Below are 26,275 nucleotides of genomic sequence, written 5' to 3' on the forward strand. Positions count from 1 at the left end.
ATTTGACCAAGCTACAAACATAACTTTCTATCACTCCTAAATATTCCATTTTATTGTTTATCTATCTGTCTAAAACCATGAATTCACACTGATATCTGAAACCTCTAATCCCGATTCAAAATCTCAGAGTTCTTTCTAGTTTTCCTCCTTTCATGTTTTGCAATTACTTTCTACAACAGTGTGATATCTAGCGCTCATTATCCTCAATATATTTACTAATTTTATTCATTTATTTATTCAGTTCTCCTTTGCTCAATGTAACTACTCTTCCAACCATGCTGGTCATCTCCTCCATTCACCCCCTCTGCCCTCACACCCTTCATCCCCCACCCCCCCTTCCTTTGACCCCTTCCACACTCTTGGCTCCAGTAAGCATATTATCCGGTGGGTCTTCTCTAAGCTTCTCCTTCCTTTTACAGCCATCCAGTGTGCCTGCTGCCAGCTACTCTGCACCAAGATGGGAAGTGTCAATGGGAAGAGAATGGGGAAATTTTTCAGGTTTTAACAGGTATTAGGAAGCAATTCTAGAATCTGCCTTCTTAGAATTATGCTCATTAGTTCTACTTTTTCTGTGTACTACAGCTTTGAAATCTTCGAGGATAGCTTGTATCTCCCATGAATACTCTTTCTTAAACTAGACCTCCCATTTCTTGTTCCTCTTAATATGCTTTCTATGGCCTTAAGCACTCTGAAGACATTCGTCACAATTCTTTCACATGTATTATGCTCCTATATTTCCCTCATATGTGACTGTCGCTTAATGAGAAGGAAAGCAACTTACACAAAAGTCACAATGCCTGACTCAGGATGCAATTAATTAGAGATGGAATAGACAACTGTCTTCTAAAAACCTTTCCTCTGCCATCCTCTCCACCAAATTAAAACTTGCTCCACTGATGTTGGAAATTCTGTTAGAGTTAATTTCATGACTTTATAAGTAATGAGAGGTAAGTAAACAGAATGGTGAAGGTCAAAAACTATGGTCTCTACAGTAAAATGGATTTGGGCTACAATCCCAACTCACCATCAATAATTGGGCACTCTTTTAATGAATACAACTCTCAGATATTAACCTTAAAATAGATATATTTCATATAGTTATTGTGGGGTTTAAACACAATAAATTTTTGCAGTTACTGGACAGAGTAGGCCCCTACATGTTGTTAGTTATTTCCTTTATTTCTGTGTGTTATTGCAAAAGTCTTCTTAAAATTCAAATATTTTGGAAAGACACTTTAAAATACAAATATATAGTAATGTGTGAAAGAATTTATTAATTATCCTTACAGGACAGACTAAATAAAGCAGCATAAGAATATTGGTTGCCTGCCCTGGCCATGTGGTTCAGTTGGTAAAAGCATTGTCCCATGCACTGAAGGGTCATGGGTTCCACTCCTGGTCAGGGCATTTACTAGGTCGGGGTACATAAAGGAGGCAACCAATCAATGTTTCTCTCTCACATTGATGTCTCTCTCTCTCTCTCTCTCCCTTTCCCTTTCTTTCTCTCTCTGAAATCAGTAGAAACATATCCTTGGGTAAGGATTTAAAAAAATATATTGTTTTTCTGATGGAAGATGCTATTTATAAAGAAAAATGGACCAAAAAGGTAAGGCATTGTGTTTCAGAACCAAATATTGTCTACTTGACCTTCCACACAGAGTGAGTTCTTTATATAACCTCAGAACACTTTTTTTCTTGAGGCTATACCACTTTGTACTATGTTACTCAGTTTTAGAGTAGAAGTAGAACTTAAGCAGTAATTTCTCAATAGCTTCATATAAGAATGAATATAAATCAATAATAATTAATAGAACAGCTGCTACTGACAAGGTCTTATTTCATTATCAGTATCATTTAAAACACACACACACAAAACTAGAAAGTGTAAGTAAGTGGGCATAGTTTTCTTAGTTAAGTTTATAGATATTAACTGTGTCAATATTTTTCATCTTTAATTTCAATGAGGCTTTCGAAAAGAAAAATGACCAAAACATTTGTCTATAGAAGCAACCAAAGGCCAGAATGCTTTATTCTGAAATTGTACATTTTTTATATAAAAACACTTGAGAATAGGTAATACCAATTGATACCATCCCCTCTGAGTCCAATCTTTGTTTTATTGAAAATAGAGAGAAAGTGAAAAGTAGTGGGTAAGAATATTGTCTGAAAACAAAACTTTCTGAAGTTGAAATATAAAGTAAAAAAGATGGCATTTTAAAAATTTATTGTCTGCATTTCATACACATATTTCATGTGTCAATGAAATATTTATTTTTCTTTCAGTTATAATTGTTTCTTATTTCTTTTTATATTCACTTCACTACTTGTTTCTTGACATAATTGCTTGGCTCTTCTTTCACGATCCAGAAAGTCTTTGGGAAACAGGTTTTTCTCAACAAATACAGCTTTCAAAGCTAAAAAATGGTGAAGAAATGACATGTAAATTATATTTGAAAAGGAGCCCATTAAATGAAATAGTGGGGAGTAAATATTCAAGTTTCACTTTACTTAAAAAGTTGTATGTTTCTAAAGCCTAGAGTTTTATGGGGAAATTTTCTGTTAAGCTTCTGCTATTCCTTTTTTAATTTAAAAGTTAAATTTTAACAGAATTGGTTATAATATATTTATATCATGATAGAGATGCACCATTTAACAGTAGAAGATTACAGAAGATAGTTCTCCATTTTTGTTTTTTTAATATACTTAACAGCTATCAAGGACTCATAAAAAGCCAGGGACAAATTATTCTGTATTAAAATAAAACAATTAAAATAATCAAAACACAGTTTGACTGCCTGGATGACTAAACAAGTACATCTGCAATCATATTCTTATAAGATGCTTTTTTTCTGTGGCTTCAGAAAAAAAAAAAGCCAAATTATCCCCATGAGTGGTAATATTGTGCATCAGCGAGAAGTAGGAGGAAATTGTGCCATGCATTCAAAAAACTAATTTTGGCCTTTTCTTAACTTTATCATTTCAGCAAATGTTTATTGAATGTATATTATGCACAATGTTCTGTGCTCAGGCGTAAATGGGGAACAAACATAACTAAAGCCATAGGTTTTCTTCCAACTGGTAGAAAGTAGGAACAGTACTCAAATAACCAAATTAACGTATATAGTAGAAGACAATTCTAAGAGGATTCAAGCTATGGAAAGTGTGGTTACGCATATAAAGAGATTATAAAAATATGCAGAAACCAGAGGCAAAGCTTTAAGAATTAGATGCTAACTCAGGGGAACTTGAAGTCCAGATAGGATATTAAGTGATAATAAGAACCATGGAGATGAGGAAGGGTTACCAAGGTGGAAAGGAAATGTCAACTGGAGGGAACACATTGAATCAAAGTATGGAGAAATGAGAACGACTATTCAGGTAACTCTAAATAATTCAATACGATTTAGCAAAAGCATAAAAAATATGAAGGAGATGAAAGTAGAATGAGGCTGGAGCTATACTGAGGAATACTTTAAATGCCAAGCCAAGGAATTTGAAAGAAACTATGTAAACACTGAGCAACTTCACAGTATAGCAGCATTTTTATGTATCTAAATTGAAAAAAGACCAAAACTCAGTACTTCCCATACAAACATAACAATGTAATTCAATACATTTCCCCCTTTTCTCTTTAATATTATGCAAGAACAACCAGGAAAACGAGGGAAAATAACTCTGCAAATAAATCCCACATTCTGCAAAACCCAAAGATAGATGTAACCTGCAGCCTACTAGATTGGGCAGTGTTAGAAACGGTAAGAGTGATGAGAATGGAGCGTGTAAGTACATTAGCATCTCAGAAAGTACGAGCAAAAACGTAGTAAAGGTGAGGGGCTTACCCTGCAGTACAAATGCTTTATCTTTCATTTATAGTATGGTTCTCAACCTTCCTAATGCTGCGACCCTTTAATACAGTTCCTCATGTTGTGGTGACCCCCAACCATAAAATTATTTTCGTTGCTACTTCATAACTGTAATTTTGCTACTGTTATGAATCGTCATGTAAATATCTGATGTGCAGGATGTATTTTCAGGGGTCGCAACCCACAGGTTGAGAACCGCTGAGATGTGCACAGAGGTGAATAAGGCTGGATACAAAAGCAGACTGCTTTTAGCAAAAAATGGCTCACACAGAAGAATCACACCTATGAGCCATTTTTGCTAAAAACAGTCTGCCCCTGTGGGTTGTAAGACCCGAAGGCCACACTAATCACAGATCACAAGCACGTATCACTCAGGGACCCCTACAAATTTCAAGTTTAAGAAAAGCCAGCTCATTAAGCTAATTCATTAAAAGAGAAAATGAAAAAAATAAATAAATAATCAGCATACCATGGAAACAAAGGTATTATAAGCAAAATTAAAAACCAAACATTTTGAAAAGAGCAGCAAAGCTCATCAAATACATGGGCTGATCCACTGGATAGATAAATATTGTTACTGAGCAGATGTCACAAGTTAAATTTTAAAACTTGAAAAAGCACTTGCTTCTATAAAGGAAGGTCACGGAGCAGAAATGAAAGAAACAAAGATTCAACAGGAAGTGGTGAAATGGGAGCTGTCAGGACTCAAGAAACTATAGGGAAAAAATGGCATAAGTGAGAACAGGCATAGTGGGGAATGTGAAATATACAAATGAGAAAAACAAATACCAGATGAAAATTGAAGAGAACAAATTAGAAAAGAAAATGGCAGATATTGAAAAACATCGATCCAACAAACACATAAGTCGGTGAGTCCTTAAGAAAGAAAACCAAAGCTGAACAAATATTTAAAGTTATCATGTAATAAGACTTTCCTCATAGAAGCATCTACTTTATGTACATAGAGGGGACATACAGTCATCCTTTTACTCATCGGAGACTGGATCCAGGAGCCGTGCTCAAGTCCTTTATGTAAAATGGCATTGTATTTGAACAGAACCTACATACATCCTCCTGTATATTTAAATCGCCTCTAGATTGCTTATAATACCACTACAATGAAATGCTATACAACTAGTTGATATGCTAAATTGTTCAGGGAATGATGACAAGGAAAAAAGTCTGCTCATGTTCAATATAGACTCAAGCATCATAGGCCTGACTACATAGTACATAGTACATGTTGGCAACAACCTTCTTTTTCTATTATTTTCAATATGTAGTTGGTTGAATCTGCAGATGCAAAAGCCACCGATACAAAGGGCTGACTGTACTGTGTACCAGGAAAAATAGATTCTGATTAGTCAAAACCAAGTCATAGTCTACTAAAGTTATTAGACTTTAAAGATAAAGACAAAATCATTTGGCAGCCAAACAAAAATGATCAAGTCACTTAAAAGGAGAGAAATATATATTGCATTAGATATTTTCATGGCAATGATCAATACCAGAAGATAGTAGAGCAATAGCAACAAAAAAATCAAGGAAAGAATATGTGAGGTATGGATATTATAAACATGCATCCAAGCTGCGCTTTAAATCTGAAAATGACAAATAGTTTCAACATGCAGAGAATTCAGAGACTATTGCTCCTAAGAGTATTTTATAGGAAATTACAGCAAAACAAACTGAGAAATGACTGAGAAAAATTTGGAAGAAGATTTGGTGCTGAGCACAGAATATATTTAAATGTAGAAGTGAGACTCAAATAATGTGGGGTTTAAGATGATAAAATAGAAAGTATATGCACATTTTGTTTAATTAACAAAAACTGGTAGGGTAAGGGAGAAGCTCTATTCATGATAAACAAAATAACAACATAAGCAAATTTAAAATAAAAGTCAGCACAAAGAAAGATAATGTTCTTGAATAAACTGTGTAAAGGAAGAGGGATTGGGTAATGGCGAAACATTCATTTTATTGTCACTAAGCATGGATCTAATTGTTACTGTCTTAGAAAAATAAAGAGCTAGAAGAATTACATGAGCCTATGATTATAAAGGTACCACTAGAAGAAATATATAACAACCCTCCAAATAAAAACAAAGAAATAAATTACAGATTCAATGAAAACTTTAAAATATATATAAACAATCCTATATAATAAAACCATAATATGCAAATCGACCTAACAGTGGAATTACCAGAGGAACGACTGGTTGCTATAACGTGCACTGACCACCAGGGGGCAGATGCTAAACGCAGGATCTGCCCCTGGGCAGCTCCTGCGTTTAGCATCTGCCCCTCCTGCCCCTAGAGGGAGGCGACCAGCAGTGGTGATAGGGGGGCAAGGCCGGCAAGCAGGCAGTGCCAGGCCGTCAGCCAAGGCAGGTGCTAGCAGGGGGCCCCCGATCGTCCCAACCACTGGTTGCCCCAAAAATGGCGCTGATCGCTGGCCAGGCCTAGGGACCCTACCCTATATATTGGGAAGAGTCTCTTAGATTTAAAAAGTAAAACCTGGCAAGGCTACTCTAACAGTGAAAAAACAGGATGATGCAGAGATGACATGCATGGACTCTGGCTTGCACATTTTGTGGTTAGCCCTGATTCTGACACTTATAACTGTGTGACAAAGCCAATTACTTAACTTCTCTCTGCTTCAGTTTTTCCACCCATAAGATGGGGAAAATAGTACTACTGCCTCAGAAGGATCATGTTATGTACTACTTTTTATAATCAGGGGAAAAAAATGTAGCTGCCCATACAACAGCAAGATGCCTTTCATCTGTATGAGAATTATGGTCATTGGTGCATGCAGCATCCCAGATTGCGAGAGGGATGTCCAACTGTTGGTTTAGGCCTGATATCCCCCCAGGGATCCCCAACTGTGAGAAGATGCAGGCCAGGCTAGGAGACACCCCCCCCCCCCAACCTGTGCACAAATTTTGTGCACTGGGCCTCTAGAAAATAGCATAAAAGAATCCTATCTAATAAAAGAGAAACATGATAATTGGTGTAGGACCGCTACCCTTCCCACTGGATAATCAGCGAGATATGCAAATTAACTGCCAGCCAAGATGGCGGCCGGCAGCCAGGCAGCTTGAAACTAACATGAGGCTTGCTTGCTTCAGTGACGGAGGACTCCAATGTTCCCTGCCTGCCTTGCCGGCCTCAGAGCTTGCAGTTTAAGAAACATTGTATCAAATATAGAAGCTAAACAAAACCCCAAAAACCTGCTTTCAGCCAGCCCGGATCTCAGAGCTGGAGTTGAAACAGTGTTTCGATTATAGAACCCAAACAAACCAGATACCTTCTTTCAGCAGCAGAGGCCTCAGAGCTGGAGACAGAGCTAAAGCTGGCCCAGAATAAAAAGAAAAAAAGGAGCAGTTGGAAGCTTCAGTCGGCCTGAAAACAGCCCTCAGCCCCTCACCCAGACTGGCCAGGCACCCCAGTGGGGACCCCCACCCTGAAGGGTGTGTGACCAGCTGCAAACAGCAATCATCCCCTCACCCAGGCTGGCCAGGCACCCCAGTGGGGACCCCAACCCTGATCCAGGACACCCTTCAGGGCAAACCAGCCAGCCCCACCCATGCACTAGGCCTCTATCCTATATAGTAAAAGGGTAATATGCCTCCCAGCACTGGGATCAGCGGAGCCGAGAGGCCTCCCGGCACCGGGATCAGCGTGACAGGGGGCAGCGCCCAAACCCCGTGATCGCCCTGCGGCTCTGTGTGTGACAGGGGGTGGGGCCACAACCTCCCTATCCACCCTGCTCTGTTCATGACAGGGGAAGGTGCCCCAACCCCCTGATCAGCCCTGCTCTGTGCCTGATAGGGGGGGAGCTCCCCAACCCCCTGATCGCCCTGCGGCTCTGTGTGTGACAGGGTGCAGCGCCTCAACCCCCTGAACAGCCCTGCTCTGTGTATGACAGGGTGCGGCGCCCCCACCACCCCTCCCCACCACGGGCCCTGCTCTGTGTGTGATGGGGTAGAGCCATAACCTCCCCATCTGCCCTGCCCTGAGTGTTACAGTGGCGGTGCCCCAACCCCCTGATCTGCCCTGCCCTGAGTGTGACAGGGGGCGGTGCCCCAACTCCCCTATCGGCCCTACTCTGTGAGTGACAGGGGGTAGTGCCCCAACCCCCTGATTGGCCCTGCTCTGTGCATGACAGGGTACTGAGCCCCAACCCCCCTGATGGGCCCTGCTCTGTGCATGCCCTGGGGTGGTGCCACAACCTCCCCATCAACCCTGCCTTAAGTGTGACAGGGGGCGGTTCCCCAACCCCCCAATCGGCCCTACCCTGAGCGTGACTAAGGGTGGCATCGCAACCTCCCAATCCGCCCTGCTCTGTGCATGACAGGGGGCAGCGCCCCAACTCCCCAATCGGCCCTGCTCTGAGCCCGACCAGGGGCTGCACCTAGGGATTGGGCCTGCCCTCTGCCACCCGGAAGCAGGCCTAAGCCAGCAGGTCATTATCTCCCTAGGGGTCCCAGACTGCGAGAGGGCACAGGCCGGGCTGAGGGACCCCCGCCTCCCTCGAGTGCACAAATTTTTGTGCACCGGGCCTCTAGTGTGAAAAATAAAAAACAAAATGTCTAACATATCAATTTCATGATTTAAAAAAGATCTTTAGTTCGATCAAAAGCAAAAACCAACATATTTAAAATAAAGTGATTCAGAAATGTTTAAATAAAGGGGTTGAGAAAATATCTAGGTGAATCAAAAGAAAGCAAGGCTCAAAATCCAGAATCATAAGTGCATACAGAAACCTCCCAAGGGGAAGGCAGGGGAGGGTGGGTGGGTGGGAAGATATCAATCAATGAACTTGTATGTATATAAGCTTAAGGACACAGACAATGGGGTGGTGAGGGGGCGGGGAGGGAGAAGGGAAGAGGTGCAGGAAGAGATTAATGGGGGGGGGGGGGAAGGAGGACCTATGTAATGTTTCAACAATAAAGATATATATATATGAAACCCTCCAAGGAAACAGAAACTCATAATCCTGGTTGCCAGAAATAGATGATAATGGGAACTGGACAGATCAGCATTGTGGAAGGGAGGGAGACTTTTCACTGAATAATTTTTTAAATGTTCTAGTGTTTGAACTGGTGAATGATTGTGTGTGTGTGTGTGTGTGTGTGTGTGTGTGTGTGTGTGTGTCTTTTAAGCAAAATGAATAAATCTGGAACTACCTCATAAGCAAAACTACAAATGAAAACACTTTTCATTTGTCTAATACCACAGTAGGAGATAATGTAGATTTCTGTACATTAGCAGTTGATCTTGTCCCATCTGACTACAGGTTAGCAACTCAGAATCATAAGGTATTCTGAATGCCATAGAGCTCTGCTGAAATTCACTATGGGAACCAAAATGTCTTTGAAATAAACTCTGTCTTACTGAGGTTTGTCTCTAAACTAGATGAAACATTTTCAGTGTAACTAATCAGTTTTCAGGACAATTAAACCAATAACTAACTGATTAGCCCTTGTAAGATCTTGAGAGAGATTATCCTGCTGGTATAATTCTTTTCTTTCTTTCTCTTTCTTTCTTCCTTCCTTCCTTCCTTTCTTTCTTTCTTTCTTTCTTTCTTTCTTTCTTTCTTTCTTTCTTTCTTTCTTTCTTTTTTTTGAGCTAAAAGACAGATGATTAAGAAATGTATATGCAGGAGTGGATCCCTGTTTTCAGAGTCTGAAGCTAACAATTTTGTGATCTTTCTTTAAGAAAAGGAATATAAAATTATAAATATAAAATTATTCATAAAAGTGGCTATTTATTTAGAATGAGAAAAATATCTCCATGAATTACTGGAGCTTGGGTTCTTTTCTTCTGAGATCTCTTTTACAAAAGGTACCTAAAATACTCACCTAGAAATGATTTCTGCTTGCATCCCGGCTTATGCTCTTCACCCAGAACACTCTAAAACTCCCAGCAACTTCCCAAACACTTACAAGAATCTTTGTATTTGAGGCCCATAAAACAACATAACCTTCATCGGTGTCATCGGCAACCTCCTTTACATGGCAAAAGCAGTGTAGAAATTAACCTAACACCTTTTAAATGGATAATGATAATCATTTCCTCTCACTATTCAGAAGAGCAACATCTGCTAGGTTAATGGCAAAATGCCTTCATATAATGATGTGAGTGAGTCTGCCATGTATTATTATATGTGGAAGAATCCATTAACCACTTATTGAACTTAAGATTATAAAAGGATGACTTTAGCCTTGCTCTGATGACTTGTTTTCTTGACGTATTAACTTGGCAAGGCTAAAGTCCTCCGCTGTACAGTTAAATATTTGTCTAGATATTTCTCTGAAAGGATATTGGTGATGTAATAAAAGTTCCTAATTAATGTACTTTAAATAAGAAAGATTATCCTGAACCCAGTACACACTCTTTCTAGAGCATGCCAGGCACCTTTCCTCCTTCTTTCCCCAGGCACATTACCTTTGCCTTTCTCTCTCCTAGACTCCAAGGTCCCTTCTTTTTTTTTTTTTTTAATATATTTTATTGATTTTTCACAGAGAGGAATGGAGAGAGATAGAGAGTCAGAAACATCGATGAGAGAGAAATGTCGATCAGCTGCCTCCTGCACATCTCCCACTGGGGATGTGCCCGCAACCCAGGTACATGCCCTTGGCCGGAATCGAACCCAGGACCTTTCAGTCCGCAGGCCGATGCTCTATCCACTGAGCCAAACCAGTTTCGGCGCTTCTTTTGACTCTGAAACTTGTTTCCTGAGCCCACGCAGACCAACTGGCTCACTTTTTTCTACTTCTGTGACTTTCTAAATAAACTTTCTCCTATAATAGGGGGAGAGGGGGGAAAGATTCTCTTGGATAACCTGGTGAGCTAGACTTGATCAGTTGGAATACCTCAAAGCAGACTTCCCTAGGAGAGGAAAAGAAATTCCACCACTGGACAACAGTTTCTGCCTGTGCCCTGCTTGCCCATGATCTTCCCTTACTTTTGAACTTCATCAGCTGCCCGCACAATCCCGTAAGCCAATTCCACGTCATAAATTTCAATATATAGTCCTCTGATTCTGCTTCCCGGATCCTAACTGATGTGCCTGCCATAAAACACACTGTTTGCAACAGAACAACTGCAAAGGGTAAACTGTTCTTAAGGAGACAAATAAACTGGGTGGCCAAGTTTCCTGTGGTTTTGACTGGAGGCTGTTGGATACTCCTTGTAAAGAAATATTTAAATATGCAACTTATCCTAAAGTATCCTTACATTCCCCCATGGTTGCTAGTTTAGAAACCACAAGTATTAGTATCACTATCCAAACATATCTTCTCCTTAAAGTTACTTATTCATCATCTACCTCTATTCTCCAGGTGATAACTTCAATGATTTCAAAGACTTGCTGTGCCTTTATGCCTCATATACCCTTACCCCCAGCATTGTGTCTGGTACATGGAAGGTGTTCAACAAACATATTTGTTGAAGAAATGAATGAAGATACTTCCAGGCATTCAAAGATGTGGACTCAGTCCTCACACTTTGGAATTCTTGCATTCCAGAGACTGTAGGGCTTGGCTCGCTAATGGTGACAGAGGGGTGGTTCTTGTGTCCTACATCTATATATCCGTCCACTTGCCACAACCCCTGCTCTTCAACCTAGTGCTAATGATAACCTTTGTATTCACTATTTCCTACCTGGGAAAGTCTGATAGTTATACATTCATCACTTCATGTGTTGGTTGACTGCCTGACAAGATTTTTTATAACGATAACAAAAAGGTGTTTTTAAAGTAATGAAAATAAAAGATGTGGTGGTCATGAAGTCACTAAAAGATTTCCACTAAAATGAAATAATTCAGTGATTTTAAAGCATCGAAGTTAAACTTTCATCATCTGATTCTTCCCTTGCCCCCTGATTGGCCACTAATCAGATGAACAATGGTGGCACCTTGCCAAAAGAAGGGACTGGGTGACTATGTAAAAATTGCATTGCAATGGCCAGCTGCTGTTAGTCTATGGGTGCACACTATTCTGAAAACCTCCCTTCTAATTTACATGCTCCATTCTCTTCTAAGTCCTCCAAATAAGTGCTTCTCAAACTTTAATGTGCATTAAAAATCACCCAGAAATCTTGTTAAAATGCAGGTTGTGATTCAAAAGATCGGCTGCATTTCTACTATGCTTCCAGGCGATGCCTGTGCTATTAGCCACTGCCCACATTTTGTGTCAAGGTTCTCATTCCTAAGTCTAGACTCTAGATCAGTATTGCCAAGCTGTCATTCAACTTCGGCCATCATCCAGCAACAGCCGGGTAACAAAGCAACAGAGTGGCAAGGATTCATCCTAATGCTGTAATAGTCTCCACATGACTCTTAAATTATTTTTATTTGGGACCTGTAGAGACTTTTTCTTCTTTTTCTAAAACAACATTTTTTAACAGCTATTTTAGGTTGACAACAAAATTGAAATGCAGGTACATAGATTTCTTATAAATATCCTGCTCCCACACATGAATAGCCTCCCCCATTATCAACATCACTCACCAGAATGTCTTTTGTTTATTTTTATTTTTTTTTTTTACCAAGGTTGGATCTATTTATATTGACACATCATAATCATCCCAAGTGCTTAGTTTACCTGAGGACTGCATATATATGGGGGGTTTGGACATAAGGATAATGCTTTACATTCCTTATTATTACACAGAGTACTTTCAATGTTCCAAACAGTTTTCTGTGTACCTCCTACTCATCTCTTCTCTCTCAACCCCTAACAACCACTGACTGCTTTTGTTGTTGTTGTTTTGTTAATCCTCACTTGAGAGTATTCTTCCATTGGTTTTTGGAGAGAGTGGAAGGGAGGGGGAAAGAGAGAGAGAGAAAAGGTCTATGTAAGAGAGACACATCGATTGGTTACCTCTCATATGGCTCTTGACTGGAATTGAATGGGTACCCTTCAATTCCTGGGCCAATGATGCTTTATCCACTGAGCCAAACCAGCTAGGGCAACCACTGATAGTTTTATTGTCACTATAGTTTCAAAATGTCGGATAGTTGAAATAACACTTAATGTTCATTTTCATATTAACTTTCTTTTTCACTTAGTAATGGTCAGTTAAGATTCCTCCCTGTTTTTTCATAGCTTAGAAGCTCTTCTTTTAATGCTGAATAATATTCCATTTTCTGGATGGACCAGAGTTTATTTTTCCATTACCTACTGAAGGACATCTTGGTTGCTTTTGGTAATTGTGAATAAAGCTGCTATAAACATCAATGTGCAGGGCTTTTTAACACCTTTGGGTAAATATGAAGGAGCATGACTGCTGATTGTCTGATAAGAGTATGTTTAGTTTGTAAGAAACCACAGACTGACTTCCTGTATGATTTCCTACCAGCCAGGTCTGAGAGTCCCTGTCATTTCACATCCTCATCAGCATTCAGTATTGTGGGAGTTCAGCACTTGGGCTGGTCTAACAGGTGTGCAGCAATAATTCATTGGTATTTTACTTTGAATTTCCCTGATGAAATATGATGTGGTCCATCTGTTGAACCTTTCAAAAGACATTTTTCATATATTAATGACATGTTTTGTACGACCCAAAGTTTGGTGGGTGTATGTGATTTTCAAGATGATTTCGTGCCATCCTGTAAACACACATATGAAAGTGTAAGAAGAATTTTTACTTTCAAAATGTCTCTGATTTTTGTACTCATTCTGACTGTCTAGTTATTTAAAATGTGTTGGCACAAATCATGTACAGCAATATATCATTTCTTACTTAAAAGGCATAAGTTTATAAATGTTTTCTTCTTGTGTTTTAACCATTTGTTCAAGGAAGAAGGTTTTTATAATATCAATGATTCCTTCGCCTTTACTGGTATTAGATTTAAGGTTTTATTCTAAAGCAAAGATATATTATACTAGATTTCACAACAGGACTGTATGTACATTTTCACCTGTAGTTTAAGAACTATAGAGAGAACTTTTGTGTTTCAATGGAAAACCATGTATGGTCAGGCGGTCTGATTCTAACAGAGTTCACCATTTTTTTGAACTGTCTTGCCACCTCTTTGTAAACTGCAGGTTACCAGTGAACATGTGGTAGAGTCTAACTGTCTCATCTGGGAGGGTTTCAATGGACTCCCTCCCCTTCTTAGAAATACCTGCAAATTGGATTGGAGCTTACCTTGCAGCAGTTGTCAGCCCTTCCTACATTTTCAGTTCTTCCACTTTCCTTCAATATCTGACTGCGATCCTCTAAACTAACCTTTCCAGGTCTTACATCTGACTAAAACTAAGATCTCAAACCTGACGGCCCAATAAAGAACATTATAAACTGATGAACAAAAATAGATACAGAGGCAGAGAAGCATTGAACAGACTGTCAAACTACAGTGGGAAAGCTGGGGAGGTTGGGGGGTGGGGAGGTAAGAGATCAACCGAAGAATTTGTCTGCATGCATATAACCAATGGATGCAATGCACTGAGGGGCAGATGAGGGCATGTGCAGGGGGGTGGGGGTAAGGGAGGTCGGAGAAAGGTCAATGGGGAAAAAAAGGAGACATATGTACTACTATTTGTAATACTTAAATCAATAAAAAAAATTAAAAATAAATAAGTAAAAAATAAAATAAAACCTGATGGCCCAAATCCCTATCCAGATTCTGTTGTCTTGCAGCTGTCCTTCCTCTGAGGATCTCCAGGACTCCAAGACAATTGACCGCTGCCACCACCTTGGTTTTGCAGAAGTGACACCAACAAGAATCCCTGAGAGATGACTTCCTAGATCTTGCTTTGCCCCACCCAGGTTTATGATCACCTCTGAGTTGTTCAGTTATGAGTGATATTCCTTCATCGGGAACCAAAGTGGGGGGACCAAAGTCAAGCATGACCTGATCCCTGTGCTCCTGGAAAGCAGAGATAGCTAAACCTTCCTACCATCTTTTTTTTTTAATTGATTTTTTACAGAGAAGAAGGGAGAGGGATAGAGAGTTAGAAACATTGATGAGAGAGAAACATCGATCAGCTGCCTCCTGCACACTCCCCACTGGGGATGTGCCCACAACCAAGGTACATGCCCTTGACCGGAATCGAACCTGGGACCCTTGAGTCCACAGGCTGATGCTCTATCCACTGAGCCAAACCGGCTAGGGCCTCCTACCATCTTTTTGTTTGGGAAACAGATAACAGCAAAGGACCATTCTGTTCTCTCCCGTGCTGAGATAAGACCCTCTCTACCCTTCCTCACAAGTGGAATAAGACTCCTCCTGGAGTCACTGACCTGCCTCTATAACATTGCCCTCCCTTTGAGATGCTCCTCTTTACTGAGTAGTCTCTCCATTGCAATAGCCTAATTGAAATCACCTGTGTTAATTGCTCCATTCATCTTGTCTTTGACAGAACAACACCAAAACAGTTCACCTGAGGTACCAGGAATGCAGCATTTTCTCTGCACTGGAAGTTTTAAAGATGCACTGAAAGGAGGTGAATTTATTGGCCAAGTCTGACCCAGAGACACTTCTAAGGAGGTTTTTGAATCAGGCATATCAAAGAGGGGTTTCAAGCTGTTTGAGAGTCTGCGGGGAACAACTTGGAAGCTAAAGAGAGAGTCTGAAAGATGTTTCAACTTGAAAGGGAAGGGAAGAGAATACAAAAGGACATTAAAGGCCCAGTAGGTAAAAGTAAAAAGTCACCTGGGGATTATGAAGTGTTTGAAAACTGTCCCTAGTTCCAAAGTGATAGCTTAGAACATTGAAAGTAGGTCTGGCAAAGAGCCTCTCATCATACAATTGCCAAATAACTCTGCACACTATAATTATGGAGCTGGCATATGCATGCAAAATGCACTGCAAAGACATAAGGGACACTCTGTAATGACAGAGTGGAGGGGGGTATATTGATAATTGAGATTTTTTTTTAAAGTTCTCTTTTGTAGTAACAGTTTTTAAATTCAGCAGTATCCTGTTGAAAATGAGAGGAACAATTTAAAATAAAAGTGAGAAAAAGAGATAATACCATAGTAAAGGCTGGTTTTAGAAATCAGCCCAAGAGTAGGCTTCCTCGGGAATATCATTTGGACATTATTTGCACAAGGAAAGCTGCACTTAGAAATATTAATAGCATGGGCCCTTTTCTATTAGGACCCACCTGTCACTAGCTCTGTGAAACTAGGTAAGTTATTTAAACTCTCTAAACCTGTGCCAAACAGTCCACATATCTATGTCACAGAGTGCCACAGACTCTTTGTATAGAACACTAGGGGCATTAAAAATCCCAACATTATAGAGCTGTTTAAGGAAATAATAAAAAAATATTATCAATAAAGCAAATGCATCAAACTCTTATTAGGTGTTGGGCCCTGTAACAAGACTGTCACATGGGTAATTTCATAGGAACATTATGAGAATGGTAACTAATATGGTGCCCATTTTTAGTTGAAGAAACTAAGGCACAGAGAGTTTGATTGACCTGTTCAAGGTCATATAGCTAGCAAGTGGTAACATCTTGATTTGAAGCCAGGCTTGTGCTTCAAATGTTGCTTTTATGCCTTTATTGCTTTGAGTGTTCCAAGTTTTATTCCCTCTATAAATGGAATTTCTCCCAAAAGACAACTGTAACTATTAACGTTTTATAACTTAGTAGGAATAATGACTGTGATTTCAAAGGTTACAAAATGGTGTGAAGAACCCAGAGTGGGGGAGCATGAAGAACTAGTTAAGATGATGAAAACAATGTATTGGCCCTAAACTCCAAAGTCCCTCTTCACTACTTGCTCTGTGAAAATGGCCTGGAGCCCTATAAGTATCTTTGCTTTGTCTGCTGGTCTGATGTTGAGCTCTGTCACTAGAGGGCACTGGAGAAACACTGAAGGAGAAACGGATTTCTCTTCTAAGTGGTTGCTCCTGTCACTAGACCCCTGCAGTGGTTTCTCCAGCACTAGGCCCCTCAGCATGACTTTCCCAAGACCAAGCTCCTCCAGCTCCAGACTCCTGCAATGCTGACATGGCTCCTCCAGAGCCCAGAGCCACCCGCTTCCATTGACAACCTCTCAGGTGGCTCTGCAGCAGAGTGCCACCTGTCTGGCACCACCCAGTGAATGACTTTCTAGAACACCCAAGGGCCCAGCAGAGGACCTCCAGCGTGGCTCCTCCATGAGCTCAGCCAACCCTGTACCCCCAGGATGGCTTTGCAGTGAGTTCTGAGATACAGCACCTCCCTGTGCATGGCCTCCTTGGCTCCCCTGAAAGCCAGCTTCCAGCAAGTTCCACCTGCTGGGTGGGCATCTTCCATGGTCTCTCTGTCTCAGATCTTTACATCTGCTATTCCTTTATTCTTTAAAGTTCTCTTTGCTTCTTACTAGCCAATTTTCTAGAATGCCCATATATTATATCTAAAATCAGAAATAAAATGAACTTCAAAATAAAATTAATTTTGAAACAAACCTGCCTTGACTGTAGTTGCTCTTCAGTTGCCAATCTTTGTCTTTCCTTTCTGCTTTTGTCAGTTTCTTAGAAAAGTGTTAGTTTTTTCTTGAAAGATGTCCCATAGGTCCCTCCATCTCAACATATTCTCAAGATTAACTCTAAACCACCTCTTCACCTTTCTTCTCCAGAAAATAGAAAAAAAACCACCATTTTCTCTCTCAATAAGAGTTTCTTTTGGGGCATAATTACCCAAGATAGAAATCTGATACATGTCTTCACATCTCATCAGGGCACAAAATCCTTTCAATTCTTATTCCTTAAGATTTCTCAACTTAGTTACTTCCTTTCTGGGGCCTCCTTTTCTTCAAAATAATAGCAGGTACTATTTAATGAATGCTCTGTAAATGCGGGTCATCGTGCGAAAATTAACCCACACGACTCCAAGAAGCAAGTATCAGTAGCCCCATGTAACAGATGAGAAACTTAGGACTTAATAGCTTATGTAATTTATCTAGATGTAAACAACTAGGAGAACACAAAAGGAGCACCCAAAAGCAGGTAGCTGGTTGGAAACAACAAGTTCCCGCGACTGCAATATGCTCCCTTCAATCTAGCCTCATTACACTGTATCCACTACGCAGTTTCTTAAAAACTTTCTAAAATACAAATCTGGTCATGACACTTTCCTGTTTTAAACATTTCATCAGGAATTTCATTTCTGGATAGGATTTAATAGGTACAGGCAGGCCATTCTTTTCATTGTACCAGATTGGAAAACAACAACAAAAACCCATGGTAAATTACAGAAATAAAATTTTAAAGCTATCAGAGGGCCATGGAAGCAACGATTATCAAATTAAAATTCTAGAGATGGTAGAACACTTCTTAGATGAGCTGAGATTGTCAAGTGTTTTCTTCTCCCTGGGGACTTATCATGTCTGGGCATTTCTGAGAAATAGGAGAGATTATTCTAAGGGAAAGTAAAATTAGAAAAGCTTTTGATGACTGTGTGGGTTGGTGTGATGTATTGGAATCTAGAGAAATTTCATAGCTGTGGCCAGTGTTCCCCACAGGATGCATTCTGAGAGCTGGGGCAGTGTGGGAGGTGGCGGATTAGACTAGAGAGGCAGAGCAAAGTTTTTTGCAGTTTTGCACTACTTGGGAGAAAATAGCCCACTAAAGAGAGAGGCCTAGGACAAAAGAGATTTGACATCAGAAATAAACCAAGTATAATAACTAAAGCGGCAACCCACCACTAGCCAAGCTCAATCTCTAATTAGATTAATGTGTTTGGCTCCTCATGCTCTCTGTTGAAAGGAGGAAAAGGTAAACTATCTCTAGGAGAAAATAACATTAATTTAAGTATCTATAGATTTTTTACACATAATTTATGTCATATAATAAAAATTGTACAAAAATTACAGGGCTTATAAAAAGGAAGGAAAGTGTGACTGATACCTAAGAAGGGAAAATAGGCATTAGAAGCAGACACAGGATCATGTAAATATTGATGTTAGCAGGCTGGGACTTCAAAATTACCCTTATAAATATGTTTTAAAAAAACAGAGAAATTTTAGACAAATTGGATGAAAACATGAGTAATTTCAACTGAGAATTAGTATCTATATGCATAAAAGAGATTAAAATACCTTTATAGAACTGAATATATACAGAGAGTCCAGATTATTATGACCACCTGACGTTTATAGGCAAATTAGCTATAATTTCGTGCTGAAGTTGCTAGAGGGCCAGACCATTATAATAGGGAAGCAGGTTGTTTACTACGACAGTAGAAGTGATTTTTTTCTGAAGATATGGATAAACAATGCGATTTAACAGCCTTTGAACGTGGGATATATAAAGGGTGTCCCAAAATTCACGCAAGAAGTAATTTTGGTAGAAAACACAGGTTTATAACTAAAAATTGTAATTTTTTTATTGATTCATAAAGTATATAGTATAGGGTAATGTATGGAATAGCACAGCTATGCTGACACATACGCACTCTTTTGTTGAAATTTTCCATGACCTTTTTGCATAAATGTGGCTGAATTTCGATGAGGCTCATTTTCATCTTGATGGCTTGGTTAATCGACAAAATTGTTGCATTTGGGGTTCAGAAAATCCACGAGTGATTGTTGAGAAATAAATGCATCCACAATATGTCACTGTTTCGTGTGGATTTTGGGCTGGAGGCATCATCAGACCATCCTTTGAAAATGCGGCTGCTCAGGCAATAACAAAAGAGTGCATATGTGCCAGCAAAGCCATGGAAGCCATTTACCTGATATGCTATTCCATACATAACCCTATACTATATACTTTATGAATCAATAGATATTTACAATTTTTTATTATAAGCCTGTGTTTTCTATCAAAATTACTTCTTGCGTAAATTTTGGGACACTCTTTATTATGATGAGGGGTCAGATTATTATGACCACCTGACATTTGTAGGCAAATTAGCCATACACTGCATCCTATGGGATATGGAAGCTGAAGGCCTGTTCCGAACACCATTGCTGTTTGCAGTTACCAAGATAAAATGTCTCCTATTCGCACATAAACACAAGGATTGGACAGTCGAGCATTGGAAAAAAGTCATGTGGTCCGATGAATCACGTTTCCAGGTGCATCATGCAGATGGCAGAGTGAGAATTTGGCAGAAACAGCATGAAAGCATGCACCCCACATGCATGAGTACAACCCTTCAAGCTGGTGGGGGCAGTGTTATCGTTTGGGGCATGTTTTCCTGGCATGATTTGGGCTCTTTAATTTGTGTGGAACAAGGTCTGAATAGCACAACATACCTAAGTATCGTTGCTGATCAAGTTCATCCTATCATGTTGATGGTGTATCCCAATGGAGATGGCTTCTTCCAAAAAGACAATGTGCCATCCATGGTGCTCATATTGTGCAGGAGTGGTTTCAAGAACATGAGAGAGACTTTACCTTGCTTAGGTGGCCCCCACAATCACCAGATCTCAATCCAATTGAGCATGCTTGGGACGAAGTTGAAAGAGCCATCAGGCAGCTGGTTCCACAAACATCAAATCTCACAGAACTGGACAGTGCTATTCATCAGGCATGGTGTCAGATTCCTCACATCACCTTTCAACATCTCGTGGAGTCAATGCCAAGAAGAATCGCTGCAGTATTGAAGGCAAAAGGTGGCCCAACGAAGTACTGATGGGGAGGCCATAATAATCTGGCCACTCATAATAATATATATCCCACATTCAAAGGCTGTTTAAATTGCATTGTTTACCAATATCATCAGAAAAAAATCACTTCTACTGTCATGGTAAACAACCTGCTTCCCTATTTATAATGATCTGGCCCTCTAGCAACTCAGCGCAAAATTATAGCTAATTTGCTTACAAACGGCATGTGGTCATAATAATCTGGACACGGCATGTGGTCATAATAATTTAGAACCCATAATAATCTGGACACTCCAAAGTCAAAATAAAATAAATGCACATTTAAGACACATAAAGAGCTGGGGAAATTACTCATCAGCAGGTCCACTCTATAAGAAAAATTACAGAAAATTCTTCAGACTTAAAGAAAAATCTCAGATGGAAACCTAGTACACAAGAAGAAATAAAGAACACAAGAAAAAGTATTGTAACCTCTAGAGCAGTGGTTCTCAACCTTCTGGCCCTTCAAATACAGTTCCTCATGTTGTGACCCAACCATAAAATTATTTTCGTTGCTACTTCATAACTGTAATGTTGCTACTGTTATGAATCATAATGTGAATATCTGATATGCAGGATGGTCTTAGGCGACCCCTGTGAAAGGGTCATTTGACCCCCAAAGGGGTCGCGACCCACAGGTTGAGAACCACTGCTGTAGAGTAATCACTAAAGGAATAATATAAAGAGATATAAAAACTGAAGAATTAAGAGAAGTCATAAAATGGATAATTCAGAATATTTTATGTAAAAATTTTAATATATTCCTCATTTCTGGTAAAATAAATGTTAAGGTCCTTAGCAAACAGTGAACTAAGTGCTCTTGATCTGGGCCCCAATTACCTATCTTGCCTCAGTTCTCATCATGCCACTTTTTAGAACCCAGCTATTTGGAACTACGTGTAGCCAGCTCCCTTAGCACACCATGTCACTCATCCCACCCTACACCTGCATATGCTACTCCTTTGCTAGAAATGGCACCCCCCCCTTTTTTTTCTTACCTGAGTAATACCAACTTAACGTTTAATATCCAACTCAGGTATAATCTGGTTTCTTGGAAAAACCATCTATGAATCTCAATGTGATTTCTAGCTCTACCATGTGGTGCTTATCTCTGTCATAGCACTTGTTGCAAAACATAATTATTTGTTTTTATCTGTCTATTTCTCAGAATAGTCTTCAAGGTTTTTGAAGGCTGGGCCTCTACATGTTAGCTCTCTGTCTCCCACATCCAGCACAGGGACTAGCACAGAGAAGTCATTCAATATCTACCTTCGGAAAGGTTAAATAAATATGTAAGCAAATGTTATTTCACTATCAGCTAGTTGAAAACTTAATAATATTACTAGTTTCCCCGTGCACAGATTTGTGCACATTGAAAGGAAATTAATTAGAAGAAATATTTTAATATTGCTATTCGCCCTTTCTCTATAATAGAAGTGTCAACCAAATTTGCAATTGACAATGACAGATTGAAACACACATATGCTGTTGGCGCCAGCAAGAGCTTTATATGTATCGCAAAAGCATGAGTCATATTAGCCTTTTATATATAAGGAATAAACTTGCTTAATTAGACCTGATTTCTGATTTAGCTAAACTTTTTCCAGCTCAGTATAGCACCCGAACTTCTCTATCAGGTAATTGTCAGCAACACAGCAGTAAATATCGACATGAAGCATATTATTATTACAGATCACGCAGGAAGAATAAAGGGTAAAATATTTAACTATAGCAGTGTTTGACTATATTATGCACAGTGAGAAAACATGAAGACATTTTCAAGGGCCACCATTTCTTACTTCTTTTCAGTTGGGTCAAGTTTCTAAACATCTAAATCTCTGTTTTCTGGCTAATGAAAAGAAAATAGGATTTTACTACGTCTCCTATCTACCTACTCCAAAATTTTTGTGAGGATCAAATGAGATGAGGCATGTGAAAACACTTCACAAACCTTTGGTTAAACTGTGAAATGTTTGCACCTGGCTATGAAGCAAGTTGTGTTCCTGGGCTGAAGAAACTGCAAGGAGGCTAGTCGCTAGGAAGAGGAGGCTGGGCGTTGCTATGTGACATCATTACCTGGCGCCCACAGGGACTGTGTCTGGGTTGGGCTAGGATGTGGGTCGCATTTTGCGCCATGGGGTCTTGACAGGGTTGGCTGCAATTTGGTGGGGTGTTGCCCTAGTATGGTAGCAGGGCCTTGTCCCACTTGGGGGAAGCCAAGTTTTTCTTTGTTGGTGCCAGGTCCGTGATGCCATTTATTTGTAAATGGCCAGTGCGTCTCATGGCAACTCCTGTGTTGAGTGTCTGCCCCCTAGTGGTCAGTGTGCATCATAGCTACTGGTCGGACAGATGGACACTTAGACTTTTATATACATTGAGTGGCCAGATTATTATGACCACTCCATCGGTACTTCGTTGGGTCACCTTTTGCCTTCAATACTGCAGCGATTCTTCTTGGCATTGACTCCACAAGATGTTGAAAAGTGATGCGAGGAATCTGACACCATGCCTGATGAATAGCACTGTCCAGTTCTGTGAGATTTGATGGTTGTGGAACCAGTTGCCTGATGGCTCTTTTAACTTCGTCCCAAGAATGCTCAATTGGATTGAGATCTGGTGATTGTGGGGGTCACCTAAGCAAGGTAAAGTCTCTCTCCTGTTCTTGAAACCACTCCTGCACAATACAAGCACCGTGGCATGGCGCATTGTCTAGTTGCGAGAAGCCATCTCGATTGGGATATGCCATCAACATGATAGGATGAACTTGATCAGCAACGATACTTAGGTATGTTGTGCTATTCAACATTGTTCCACATGAATTAAAGGGCCCAAATCATGCCAGAAAAACATGCCCCAAACCATAACACTGCAATCAGCTTGAAGGGTTGTACTCATGCATGTGGGGTACATGCTTTCATGCTGTTTCTGCCAAATTCTCACTCTGTCATCTGCATGATGCAACTGGAAATGTGATTCATCGGACCACATGACTCTTTTCCAGTGCTCGACTGTCCAATCCTTGTGTTCCTGTGCTTGGGTAACTGTCATGGTAAACAACCTGCTTCCCTATTTATAATGGTCTGGCCCTCTAGCAACTTCAGCGCAAAATTATAGCTAATTTGCCTACAAACATCAGGTGGTCATAATAATCTGGCCACTCAGACTAGAGGCCCGGTGCATGAAATTCATGCATGGGGCAGGGTGTCCATAAACCTAGCCTACACCCTCTCTAATCTGGGACATCTTGGAAGATCTCTGACTGCCGGTTTAGGCCCGATCGTTTAGGACCGCTGGCTCCTAAACGCTCCCCTGACTGCTTGCCTGATTTCCCCTAATCACTTCTGCCTGCCAGCCTGATCTCTCCCAACTGCCCTCCCCTTCCAGCCTGATGGCCCCCAACTGCCCTCCCCTTCCAGCCTGATGGCCCCCAACTGCCCTCCTCTGGTGGCCTGCTCGCCCCCAACTTCCCTCCCCTGCTGGCCTGATCGCCCACAACTGCCCTCCCCTGCCAGCCATCTTGTGGTGGCCATGTTGTGACAACATCACGTGACACCACCTAGGCTTTTATTATATAGGATTAACAGAGCATGTTATAATTTTCTTCCATCCTCTAGACCAGCAGTTCTCAACCTGTGGGTCGCGATCCCTTTGAGGGTCGAATGTCCCTTTCACAGGAGTTGCCTAAGACCATCGGAAAGCACATATGTAATTACATATTGTGTTTGTGATTAATCACTATGCTTTAATTATGTTCAATTTGTAACAATGAAATTGGGGGTCACCACAACATGAGGAACTGTATTAAAGGGAAGGGTCACGGCATTAAGAAGGTTGAGAACCACTGCTCTAGACCTTTATTGATAAATCACACACCAGCACCTCAAACTCAACACATTCCAGACTCAACTGTGCTGTTGGGTGTCAAACTCAGTGAATGTGTCACCATCAGAAGTCAGCCATTGCAGTCAAGTTGCAGTCATTTGGACTTCTGCCCTACTTACATTATTTCCTTGATATTGTCTTTATTTCCTCCCCTCTCCTCCTTTGAACTTCTACTCTTTCTAAGTCCCAGCTCAGATGTTACCTCCATTCTGAATTCATTCCTATGCCCCAGCCAGTTAATCTGGCTTCTTCCATGGTACTTAGAACTTCATCTGTGGTGTCACATATCATGCATTCTGTCTCTACCTCAAGTGTGTGAAATGAAATGTTAGATTTAAAAAAATGAACTATTTTCACTTGCAGAAAAGGCAAAGAAAGAAAAGCTGTAGAAAATTTAACAAGCGAAAGAAAAAGAACACACCTTTTCAAAACTGTGTGGAAATTACAAGAAATTTTTTAACTAAAGGACTTGTATGCACATACGCATAACCCATGGACACAGACAATAGTGTGATGAAGGTCTGGTGCAGGGGTCTTCTAGAAGGGGTCAATGGAGGAAAAAAGGAGACATATGTAATACATTCAACAATAAAAGTTTAAAAAGAAAATTCCCCCTAATGTTACCTAGATGATGTCTATTTCTGTTTTAATTCTTAAGCTGCCACTCCTGAAACACAGAAGACATTGCTAATCTAATCTCTAAATAATTTATTTCTAATTGAGAACTACCAGGAACCTCACTGTAAGTTTAACACGGAACAAATAAAAGATTATTTTTCCAAAAAAAAATCACAAGAAATTTTTAAATGGGAAAATTCAGAAAAAATAAATCTCTTTGAAAATGTATTAGTGTCTTTTAGGTACTGTAGGCATTTCCATCCAGCCACCCACCCCACCTCTCCACATTCTCCCTGCCCATTAGGAGACTTTGTCTGTGGATGAAGGAGAATACACAAGGCTCCTCACATAAACAGGCTTTCCCAGGGCTGAGGAAAGGTGTTGCTGCACTGACTGTCCAGCTCTCTCAGTTCCTGCTTTCTAGCTTCTGAATACTGTATCACCCATTTCTCTTGCCTCAGTTCCATCCTGGTTTCTTCCCATGGGCGTATTCTATGTCTCAACTGCTGTACACTTTGTCTAGGCTCTCTGGAGCTTTTCTAACTGTCTGTTCCCCATACTCTTCTGTCTGTGACTCAGGAGGACGAGATAATTACTCCCCATATTTATTCTTAAAGATGAATCACCCTGGGGAAGAAAAATGGGATGATACCTTGAAAGCCCTGTCAGTTGCACTAAAGGTTATTTCGATCCCTGAAGCTTATGGATTCATGTTTTTAAAAGAAACGAGCAGAAGCCATGGATGATCCTCATGAGAGCAAATAAATAATTATTAATTTAGGAAAAAGAAACTCTGCGAAAAGGCATAGGAAGTGATAATAATTAGACTGGAAACTCTGGCAATGAGGAATGACAACTGCACCTTGCTTACAAGTGAAATAAAATAAAAAAAAATGGCCCAGCTGGCTTGGCTCAGTGGTTGAGTTTTGACCTATGAACCAGGAGGTCACAGTTCAATTCCCAGTCAGGCACATGCCCAGGTGTGGGCTCCACCCCCAGGGTGGGACTTGTAGGAAGCAGCCTATCAATGATTTTCATCATTGACATTTCTATCTCTCTCTCCCTCTCCCTTCCTCTCTGAAATAAAAAAAAATATTAAAAATAAATGTCACATATGAAAACATGCTCAAAGTCACTAATCATCTGAGAGATGCAAATCAAAACAATGAGATACATCTCACACCTGTCAAAATGACTATCATCAACAAATCAACAAACAACAAGTGCTGGTGAGGATGTGGATAAAAAGGAACCCTCCTACACTGCTGGTGGTAGTGCAGACTGGTGCAGCCACTGTGGAAGACAGTAT

General features: G+C 40.2%; 1 protein-coding gene across 1 annotated transcript in view; it reads right to left on the reverse strand.

Moving 5' to 3' along the window:
* Positions 1 to 2,295: 2,295 nt before the first annotated feature.
* Positions 2,296 to 26,275, reverse strand: part of WDR49 (WD repeat domain 49) — a gene marked incomplete at its 3' end in the record, with an annotated part of 135,184 nt that continues 111,204 nt past the window's right edge. Inside the window, exon 19 of the mRNA XM_059686146.1 lies at positions 2,296 to 2,414. Within this exon, the coding sequence (XP_059542129.1) occupies positions 2,296 to 2,414 (119 nt within the window). The remainder of the gene's footprint in view (positions 2,415 to 26,275) is intronic.

This window comes from Myotis daubentonii, chromosome 3 (assembly GCF_963259705.1).
Source record: "Myotis daubentonii chromosome 3, mMyoDau2.1, whole genome shotgun sequence".
Classification (NCBI taxonomy): domain Eukaryota; kingdom Metazoa; phylum Chordata; class Mammalia; order Chiroptera; family Vespertilionidae; genus Myotis; species Myotis daubentonii.